Raw genomic sequence first — 11,293 nt, 5'->3', positions numbered from 1 at the left:
TTCCTGTAGTTCTTTAAGGGATTTTTGTGTTACCTCTTGAAGGGCTTCTAGCTGTTTACCTGTGTTCTTCTGTGTTTCTTTGAGGGTGCTATTTATGTCTTTCTTAAAGTCCTGTATCATCACCATGAGAAATGATTTCATATCTGAATCTTGCTTTTCCGGTGTGATGGTGTGTCCAGGACTTGCTATGGTGGGAGAATTGGGTTCTGATGATGCCAAGTGACCTTGGTTTCTGTTGCTTATTTTCTTACGCTTGCCTCCAGCCATCTGATTATCTCTAGTGCTACCTGCCCTGGCTAAATCTGACTGGGCCCTGGCGTTCCTGTGATCCTGGTTGTGTCAGAACTCCTCAGAGTCAAGCTGTCTCTGTGACCCTGTGATTCTGGGATCCTGTAATCCTGGGCCCGTTAGAACACCTGGGAGTAGAGCTTCCTCTGGGTATTATGGGACTCGCTGCAGTGTTTTTGCCCAAGGTCTTCTCAGGGCACCTGCAGGCCCAGACAGACCGGAAGCAACCCATGTCACTGGGCAGAGTTCCTTTGTGCCTGGTCCCGCTGGTCCCAGTTACTCCCAGTGTTGGGACAGATGTTGTGTCCTCCTCACCTCTGATCCTGAGAATGTCAGAGCGCCTGGGAGTGGAGCTTCCTCTGGGTGTTGTGGGATTGGCTACAAAATTAGGTTCTTTGGCAAGTGGTAGGATTATAGTTATGTACTGGTATATTTGATTTATGCAGTACTGAGTAATGAGTAGTTTATCAAGGCTATGTGTATCGAAGGCAAACACTCTACCAACAGTCCTAGCCCCCTTCCTTTATTAATTTAGTCAAATCTCTGTTAAACTTTAAACTTTTAAACTTTTCATATTCTGTAAAATATATTTGCCAATTTTAGGAAACTTTTTTGAGATAGGCTTTCAGTATGTAGTCTAGTCTGAACAACCCTCCTGTATAGCCTTGTAAGCAGAGGTTATAGGCATGCGACACTCTGCTCAGGAAACGTTTCTAGCTTACAAATCTACTGTATAATAAGCCTCATTTTTGATTTAGTGACCACAAACCTGTATCCATCTCCATATTTCTCACTGTTTTTCTCTCGTCTACGTCTTTGCTTCTCTCGCCGAGCCTCAATTCGCCGCTTTTCTTCTTCTTCATTTTTAGGATCAGTTTTTGCTAAGATTAGGGGGAAAAAAAAACAAAAAAACTTCATTTTAATACATTGTGACTTTCTATGTGCTTCATTTCCTTTTTTTAAAAAAAGATTTATTTATTATTATATGTAAGTACACTGTAGCTGTCTTTAGACGCACCAAAAGAGGGCGTCAGATCTCATTATGGATGGTTGTGAGCCACCATGTGGTTGTTGGGATTTGAACTCAGGACCTCTAGAAGAGGAGTCAGTGCTCTTAACTGCTGAGCCATCTTGCCAGCCCAGTCTGCTTCATTTCTGTGTGACTATCTGCTACATATTTTTGTTTAAATATACTTATTTTTGCTTATTCTTCTGCTTTATATTCAATATATCTAGAGAAAGCATTTATGCTATATTTCCTATTTTTAATGATAGATTAAAATGTCTTTAATTAGAAAAGTTTTTTCAAGTACTTTTATTTTTTGTTTGACTATATATAAATGAACCACATGTCTAATATATACGCAGTGTCCCTGGAGGGCAAAGCCTGGAACTGGAGTTACATACAACTGGTTGCCATGTGGGTGCTGTGAACCAAGCCTGGGTCCTCTGCACAAAGAACTCTAAGCACTGAGCCCCTTCTCCAGCCTGAGAAACAGTCCTTTAAAATTAAAAATGAAGCTGAGGAGATGGGTGTGAGTGCTTACTGCACAGGCATCTATCTCTAGCACTCATGTAAAGAGGAGCTGCGGTCACGCCAGTGCCTGAAATCCCAACAACACACTGGGGTGTGAAGAAAGGAGAGTCAGGGGTTCTACAGTCTACCAGTCTAACCTCTGATTCAGTGAAGGAGTTTGTCTCAAGGACATAAGATAAAGAAAGATACAACAAGAAACCCAAATTATCCTCTGGCCTCTGCATATGCACACACAGATATGGGTAACATACACGTGCAAATATATAAATGAATGAAGAGGGAGAGGATAAGAGGGCTGGTGGGAGAAAGGGAGGAGGGGGGAGCTCCAGCTCAGCAGGTCGAATGTCTGCCACACAAGCATAAAGACCTGAGTACAGATCCCTAACCCACTTGTCAAGCTGAGAGGGCAGCAGACACTTGTCATTCCAGGACTGGAGAGGCAGACATAGAAGTATCTTTGGAGCTTGCTGGCCAATCAAACCAAAATTGCTAAGTTCCAGGATCAGTGCCTCAAATAAACAAGCAACTAGGGAAGATGCCTAATGTTGATCTTTGGTCTCCACATACATGAACACATTTACCCCTCCACCATCTCAACACATATATAAATACACAGCACAAAATATAAATAAATTAGGCCCATTGCCCCTTGTCTATAATTTCAAGCACCTAGGAAGCGGAGGCAGGAGCATGTAGGATTTAAGTTCCTCCTCTACTACAAATTAAGTTCAAGGCATAGGGTAAATATATTCAAAATAATTAAATAAATGGTGGGAAATAACATGAAGCAAACCCTGTTATGGTCGAAAGGAGGTCCAGGTGCAGAGCTTTTTAGGCATAGAAGCTGCTTTAGTACAGCCTGGCTCTGCTACTTCCTGGGTGTTTGACCCAAGACGCCAATTATCTGTCTTTGCCTGTTTTGTCAGCTCTAGAAAGTGTGACACACATAACTAACCCTCTCATCAGCTTGGCTTAAAAGTACACCAAGTAATGTGTGTCTGCTCTTTACCTAGTGCCCTGCACAGCAAGCATTCAGTAAATACCATGTTACTACTGACACTTAAGACTCTGGGCTGGCTGGAGAGCCGGTTAAGCAGTAAAGAGCACTGAGCCCTCTTCCTGGGCACGCACAGTTCCAGAGGACGCAATGGCACGCCACTTCCAGAGGACGCAACAGCCTCTCCTGGCCTCCAAGAGGACAGGCATGCATATGGTATACAAATATACATACAAGCAAAACATCCACACACATAAAATACAAATAAATCAATCTGGAAAAGAACCCCCCCCAAACACTTTAAAACATGCTTTTATCAAATTATATACGCTTACTAATACTTAATTTAGATGGAGATAAAACATTAAGAAACAAATATACAGTCAGTATTTCAAAATTATAATAAGCACCTACTTTTAAATTAAAATGTATTTAATTATAAACTATTCTGGACTTGACTGCTCCCCTACTCCTCTTAGGAGGAATTCTTACTATCATCACTGTTGTTTAAAGCAATTCCTTCAATGAAACTCCTCAATAAGAAGCTCAGACTCTGCCAGGTAGGGGTGGTGCACACCTTTAATCACTTTCAGCACTTTAATCACTTGGGAGGCAGAGGCCGGTGGATCTGAGTTCAAGGCCAGCCTGGTCTACACAGTGAGTTCCAGGACAGTCAGAGCTACACAGAGAAACCCTGTCTCAAAAAACAAAAACAACAAGTTTGAAAAATATGGTATCATTTGTATTACAAAGAACCTTTCTTATTCTGTATTCTCTTTGTACATCCTTGGCCAAAACTGCACAGCACATGTATGCTTTTGTGTGGACTGCTAGGTTTTTCTGGGTATATCTCTAGGAATGGATTGCTGAGTCAAATAATTCAGTTTAATCACCTGAGGGATGCCAGGCTCTTTTTCAAAGTGCATGCCCCGTTGCTCATATTTTCACAGCAGCATAGAAATTTCTCCGCACTACCAAGTACATTGGCAAATAGCCATAATTCCAATGATCATGACCCAATGCAGGAGGATTACTCTGAGCTGGTCTATTTGTGACCAAAGCTAACTTGACTACCTTGAAATAGATACCATCTCAGATTCTATAGGCCAATACTGAGCCAGCCAGGACTACAGAACATGATCACATCTTCAAAAGAGAGGGAGGAGGAGGTAGTGAAATGGCTCAGCAGATAGTGTTTGTCACGCGAGTCTGGCAACCTGAAATTATCCTTAGAACCCACAAAAAGCTAGAAGAAGCAACCCCGCCAAGCTGTCCACTGATCCAGATGTGCACATATGTACCCTCTCCCTCTCTCTCTAAATCAATTAATTGATTTTTTTTTATAAAGCAATTTTCTCCACAGACATGCTAGGCTGGTTAAAGATCTTTTTTATTCTCACCCTGAAGGACATGAGATATATAATTATGATACTTTCTGCATGTATCTGATAAGTGACTGTTAATGAGCTTTACATGGACTTACTGGTTATTTATAGGTCTTTTTGAAGAAATATTAAATATATTCTGTCTATTAAGTTATTTATGTCTTTTTTGTTGGTGAGTTGAAGTTCATTATATATTCTGGATACAAGTCCGTTCTTAGATACAAAGTCGGCAAAAATATTTTTTACAATTTATGCGAAGTAAATAAATGGGCTGGAGATATGGCTCAGAGGTTAAGAGCACTGACTGCTTGCTCTTCCAGAGGTCCTGAGCTCAATTCCCAGCAACCACATGGTGGCTCACAACCATCTGCCATTGGATCTGATGCCTCTTCTGTGTCTGTAAACATCTACAGTGTATTCATACACATAAAATAAATCTTTTTTAAAAAAGGAAGGAAGAAATAAAGAAAGAAAGAAAGAAAGAAAGAAAGAAAGAAAGAAAGAAAGAAAGAAGGAAAGGAAGGAAGGAAGGAAGGAAGGAAGGAAGGAAGGAAGGAAGGAAGGAAGGAAGAAAAGAAAGGAAAAGGAAAGGAAAGATACAGAGTCTTATGTATCCAACATGACTTCAAATTCACAATCCTTCTGCCTCAGGCTCCCAAGTCCTGGCTCCCAGACATCCAAATTACAGGTGTATACTACCATACACACTTTATTTTCACTTTCTACTAATGATGGCCTTTGAAGCACAAAGGTTTTTAATTTTGATGAAATTTAGTTTTTGGTTTTGTTTGTTGTGAAAGAAAATTAAGTCTAAAGCCTATGCTAGCTAATTAGAGAGTTAAAAGCCTGAGTAAAACACTGTAAATCAGGCCCGGGCATGTCCAGACAAGCCTGAACAAAAACAAGCTGTTGAGACATTCTGGGAACTAGCAGGCCAAAAAGATATGAACCATAAAGATGGAGAAAGCACGCAAGGACATGACTGGACAAACAACCCAACTGAGAAATGGGCCATCTGGTCCTCTTAGATACGGTTTGAGGTCAGCCAGATGCTCTGTTGACTCAGATTAGCACCACCCTTAGGAATTCCCCCTCCGATCTGCATGTACAATAGCTGATATTTAAATTAGCCAATCATGTATAGCTACGCTAATTCCCCAGTTCCCCCAAGCCTTTTCCCTATATAAACCCCTAACCCCTGAGCCTCGTGGTCGATTCCTCTGTCTCTTGCGTGAGATACGTGTCAACCCAGAGCTCCGATTATTAAACTGCCTCGTGTGTTTGCATCAAGATGGTCTCTCATGTTTCCTTGGGTTAGCATACTCCCAAGACTTGAGTGAAGGTCTCCTTACAGGGGTCTTTCAGTTGCTCATGCTTTTGGTGTCCTGTATAAAAATTCCTTGTGAAATACAGTCATGAATACTTACCTATGCTTTCTGCTAAAAGGTTTTTGAATTTTGTTCTTAGAAGCAGATTGTAGTAGCTATTCCTGGTTGTCAACTTGACTATATCTGGAATGAACTACAATCCAGAATTGGAAGGCTCACCTGTGGTCCTAATCTGGAGGCTGAGCGATACAAGTTTCTGACCTGAATCTTGGCATAGAGATCTTGAGGCATAGTGGCTATGAATCCCAGAAAATTAAGACAGGAAGATCTCGGAGTTCAAGGTCATCTGGGACTAACGGTGTGGTGGCATGCACCTTTAATCTGGGCCACTCCTTTTGCTGGAGACCTATATAAGGACATTGGAAGAAGGAAGGCTCTCTCTCTTCTCCGCCTGCTTGCCTTGTGGGACTGAGCAACTGCTGGATCCTTGGACTTCCATTCACAGCTGCTGCTGACCATTGTTGGGAGCTGGACTACAGACGGTAAGTCATCAACAAATTCCCTTACTATATAGAGACCACCATAAGTTCTGTGACTCTATAGAGAACCCTGACTAATACAGAAATTGGTACCAACATAGTGGGGTATTCCTGTGACAACATGATCATGTTTTGGGGAGGACTGTGGAACTTTGGGCTAGAAGATTCATTCAGTGTTAAGAGCTCTGTGGGATGTTGTGTAGGAGCTTGGATGATCATGTTGAGAACAGTGCAGAAGATGGAGGCCTGGCTTGTGAAATTTCAGAGAGGAGATTAAAAACTCATCAGGGCCGTTGCTATATTAATTGTGAAGATTCTGTAGTTTTGGTTAGCTAGTACTGAAGAATCAGCTGTGATTAACAAGATACCAGAACTACTAAAGCGAAAACTTTGCATTACTGGGACTATTGATGCTGGTTAGCTGGAGCTAAGAGATTAGCAGTGATAAGAAGAGACCAGCGTCACTTGAGGTGACATCTTCTGGGAAGTGTTTTCTGGGAGCACATAGAGGCAGTGTTCCAGAGATAGCCAAGGTTGTACCTTGTGCTGCAGCAGGACTGTGTAAGAGTCACCCAAGTGGTACTAGTTTTGAAGGCATGAAGGGGTCATGAAGAGCAGCTGAGGTTCAGCACAGAGAGGCCATGGAAGGCCAATGGTGAAGGTGCAGCCTCAGTTTGCAATTGATGGCCCAGGACTGAAGGGGTCATGCAAAGGAGTTGAGGCTTGGCACCGTGAAGACAGTCTATGAGAGGCTATTGGTAAAGCCTAGTTACAGCAGTGTTTTGGGAATGCCAGTACCATGAGATGACCACCAAGAACAGCATCAGCAGTGGAGTACAGGCATCTGGAGCCTAGAAGACAAGGTATGTGCTACAAAGGGCAGAGTTGGAGAAGTGACCAAAGCCCTTGTAGGAGCCCAGAAGATTGTGAGTTGCCCACTGGACAGTTGGGAGTTTGATTTTGCTTTTGATTGTGACTATGCCGTGATATTTTTCCCTCTTGAAAGAAGAAAGTATTTTAGTGGAGCCCACAGTTAAGAGACCTTTAATTGGAAAAAGATATTTTTAAAGGGATTGAAATTTTAAGAATTTGCAAAGACGGTGGGGCTTTTAAAGTTATTTAGATCTTGGGGATGAATAAGAAAGTAAGGGTTGAGGCTTAGTAGTGATGTGTTTGTGTGTCTAGTTGACAAGGGGTCAATTGTACTGGCTGGTTTTATGTGTAGTTATCACAGAGAAGGGAGCTTCAGTTGAGGAAATGCTTCCATGAGATCCAGCTGTAAGGCATTTTCTCAATTAGTGATCAAGGGGGGAGGACCCCTTGTGGGTGGTACCATCTCTGGGCTGGTAGTCTTGGGTTCTGTAAGAGAGCAAGCTGAGCAAGCCAGGGGAAGCAAGCCAGTAAGGAACATCCTTCCATGGCCTCTGCATCAGCTCCTGCTTACTGACCTGCCTGAGTTCCAGTCCTGACTTCCTTTGATGATCAACAGCAATGTGGAAGTAAGCTGAATAACCCTTTCCTCCCAAACTTGCTTCTTGGTCATGATGTTTGTGCAGGAATAGAAACCCTGACTAAGACACAGATCTTTCATGCTAGCATTTGTATAAGGCAAGTCCCCTAGTTTAACCACCTGACCCAAAGACTGTTCTCTCCTACACTGAATAGTCAGTCTCCAGTCTTGTCAAAACCAGGGGATCATGTATGTTTCTCAACTCTCTCCCACAGACCCATATATATGTCAGTCATTGGGCCAGTACTTCTTTGTTTGAATTAAGACTGCAAATTGTAAAGTGTAAATTTTTCATTTCTTTTTAAGCTCATTATTAGGTGTGTCACACCACTTGGCACTAGTATAAATTATCTTATTCCCATCTTCATATGGGCTTAAATTTTCCAACTCTGTAATAACAGAAATATGATTATCTCTAAGAGATATCATCTCCAGAAGACTAAAAGCAAACTAATTTTCTAGAAGAAACATATGACCTAATGCCAAGGACTAGGAAGTTTTTCTTCCCTTTGACCTGATACAGAGAGTTCTGTACAGTATGACATATACGCCTCCAATAAATATAACATCCAAGAAAGGAATCCGAATCCAAGTCATCTGCAAAGTCTTTTAAAAAAAAATACATGATGCTGGGTGTAATGGCACATGCCCTTAATCCTACCACTCAGAAGGAAGAGACAAGTGAATCTCTGTGAGATCAAGGCCAGCCTGGTCTATATATCAAGTTCTAGGCCATCCAGAACTACATACTGAGAGCTTGTCTCAAGAAAGAGGTAAATAAGGCTCAGAGAAAAATAAATTGACCAGTGCACATTAATTTTAAAGGTACATTTGAGGGCTGACAATAGATGAGCAAGGAAAAGCACCTGCCACCATGCCTGATGACCTGAGGCCAATTCCTGGGAACTATACAGTGGATTAACAGAAGTAATTCCTGCAGGTTGTAGTCTGCCCCCCTTCTACATGCATACTATGGCAAGCACATGCCCATTGTATATACATACATACAAAACAATCAAACATACATTTGAATAGTAACAATTGATTAATAAGTACATGAGGGGACTCACGGGTCTATTATCAGTTACAATTAACTCCTATGCACTTTTCTATATGAACACTAACAATCACCATAGATCAATGTGTTCTAAAGGAATAAAGCATCCTGAGCAATGGTCTTACTTACTAGGTGATTTGCTGAGGTTCATCTTATCCATAGGTTTTGCTAGCTTAGGTTTCTTGATAAAGGCTCCCCCGGGCTTAATAAATATTTGCATCATTTTTCTTTTTATTCCTCTTGCAGTAGCAATCGTCACATTGGCAGGTTTGTTTTGATAGTCAACAATAATTCCAGGTCTATGGAAGCTTCCAAAATCACCCATATGCTGTAATTTGTGAAATCAAGAAACATTAGCATAATGTCAATAGATAAACTATGAATTAATACAATTCGTTTGTCGTCTATTTACTAGTTTTCACCTGAAAATTCTGTGGAACGTAACTGAATTTTACATGTCCACTCTTGAGAAAGCACATATACAAATTTTATAAATTATTACATGAACTTAATTCCAATGAATTAGAATTTCCAATATTACGTAGGTGGGTATGTCCTTTTTTTTTTTAATTTTTACAATTCAAAATTGAGATCATAAACACTGTATGCCTGTCAGAAGGTCACCACTTGTACAACTCTCTGACAACTCCTCTTCAGAGTTCCTATTTGATGTTTTCCCATCAAAGACCTTAGAAGAAATCTTTATTTTACTAAAACCTTGCTTAAAAGATGATCATATTTGTAGTTTAGAGAAAATAAGAATTACTTAGGATTTCTCCCTGTTGAAAACGGGAATGAAAAGATGAGATGGAACGTTAGCATGAAGTAGGAGAGTTAAAGCATAAGCATGCATCAACTTCCAAGACACACTTCAGATAAAGAACTGCATCTGATGTGCATTCACATTCCTACCTAAAGAACATAATATGACCCCAGAAGCCCAAGAAACAAGTTTACAGACGAAGAGTCATACCAGCAAATGACTCTGCCCCTTCCTCTTCTCTTACCATTAACAAAATCCACTATACTAAGAGGCCATGTGCATAGAAATGTATTCTACTAGTCTTACTTTTAGAAGATAAAAACTGAGGAGTAATCTAAAGAGAAGGTCCCAATGGGAATTGTACAAGTGAAGGTTAAAACCTACCAATTCATCTGCTTGGCTAACAGAAGAAGGGAAGAGAAGTCCGCTCAGATAACAACAGTAGATACAAAGTACAGGAATACTCAGTTTAATAGCAAGAAAACAAAATAAGATGCCTGAGTCTTAATTAAGAAAAAAATCCTTTGCCTAAAACTATACAGCATAGAAGATATTAAATATCTTTCCAAATTTTTTAACTACAATGTATTTTCAGTTCAAAACCCAAAGCCTACTACTCCAGCTACTTTGAACTAACCTACAAATCATCACGTACGGAGCACCAACACTGCTGCTTACCCAGTGATATATGATTAGAGATATCTACCTAACCTGTGAGATTTACATAAATGTCTCATGTAATTTATACAATCACATCAGAAAAACCTTCAGTACAAACATTAAAGGTGCAATGCATTTTATGTAAGTAAACAGTGTTAAAAATGCAAAATTTCTACAGTAAGACAAACAACAGTGATGATCAAAGGCTAATGAACAGTCAAAACCACATGCCCTACTACAGTTTTTCTCAAAATACTTTCTTCTGCAAGGAGAATAAACACAACTGACTTTGATAAAAACATCTTATACTATAAAAATATAAATATACAATAGCCTTTATATGCCCAAACTACATAATCCCATAATCTATACACTCTAAATAGGTAAAAATTTAACACCAAGTGACCCAAAACCACAAAGCATAACTGTTACACTATATTCTGAAATTAAACACCTATATACGCTAGTATGGCAATGACTTGCAAAATACTATTTCCTAGGAAGGAACCATAAAAGTATATCCAAGTAAGAGACTCTTTCTCAATAGAACTAGGGAAAATTAAACAGTCGCCAATAGGACATACAGTAAGAGAGCAAGTTAACAAAATAATGTTGACCTTGAATCATTCTGCCATCTAGTATTATACACATCAACTTCTTCACCATGTAAACATAGCTAAGCTTTCCTCATCTATCACTGACTTTTGATCTCATGTGTTTCACAGGAAACATGAACCTTGAAGGGATTACTTGCTAGAGTTTAGTTACAAAGGATAAATATCATACATTGCACCTTTAACCTACTCAGAAGCTCAAAAAGGGTTACCTTTTACAATAATCCAACAACTATCTCACTAGCAAAACTGCTAGTGTTTACAAGGAAAAATGCAACTCCTTTTAACCCCTTTTAGACCAAACCTAATATCCTCACCTTTTTCATAAAGGGAGATTTGAGATAACTTCATGAATAATCATCTCACACTGCAACTTATTTTCTGAGGTGCTGGAAAACTTTTGCAGCCAACCTAAAATGTTATAACTCAGCTTCTGGTGAAAATACACTGGGACAAACAGTGTTTGTTCTTGTTGAAAACCATGGTCTTGAAAGGGTTTAAAAGAGTGACTATTGAAAAGAATCTGAAAAGATTCTGTTGTACTTACTCCTCGGCCTCGGCCTCTGCCTGTTGATGGTCCTCCAAAAGCATCATAGTTTCTGCTTCCAAACGTAC

The 11,293-nt window shown here is 40.1% G+C and overlaps 1 protein-coding gene across 3 annotated transcripts in view; it reads right to left on the bottom strand.

Moving 5' to 3' along the window:
* Positions 1-11,293, bottom strand: part of Znf326 (zinc finger protein 326) — a 48,353-nt gene that overhangs the window by 22,332 nt on the left and 14,728 nt on the right. For all 3 annotated transcript variants that reach the window (XM_031337106.1, XM_031337107.1, XM_031337108.1), the window contains 2 exons: positions 8,771-8,970; positions 1,058-1,169 (listed from right to left, as the gene is read on the bottom strand). In XM_031337106.1, coding sequence (XP_031192966.1) covers positions 1,058-1,169; positions 8,771-8,970 — 312 coding nt within the window. The remainder of the gene's footprint in view (positions 1-1,057; positions 1,170-8,770; positions 8,971-11,293) is intronic.

Source organism: Mastomys coucha, unplaced genomic scaffold (genome assembly GCF_008632895.1).
Source record: "Mastomys coucha isolate ucsf_1 unplaced genomic scaffold, UCSF_Mcou_1 pScaffold22, whole genome shotgun sequence".
In the NCBI taxonomy this organism is placed as follows: Eukaryota; Metazoa; Chordata; class Mammalia; order Rodentia; family Muridae; genus Mastomys; species Mastomys coucha.
The sequence above is the reverse complement of the archived record's forward strand: the minus strand, read 5'-3'. Positions and strand labels throughout refer to the sequence as shown.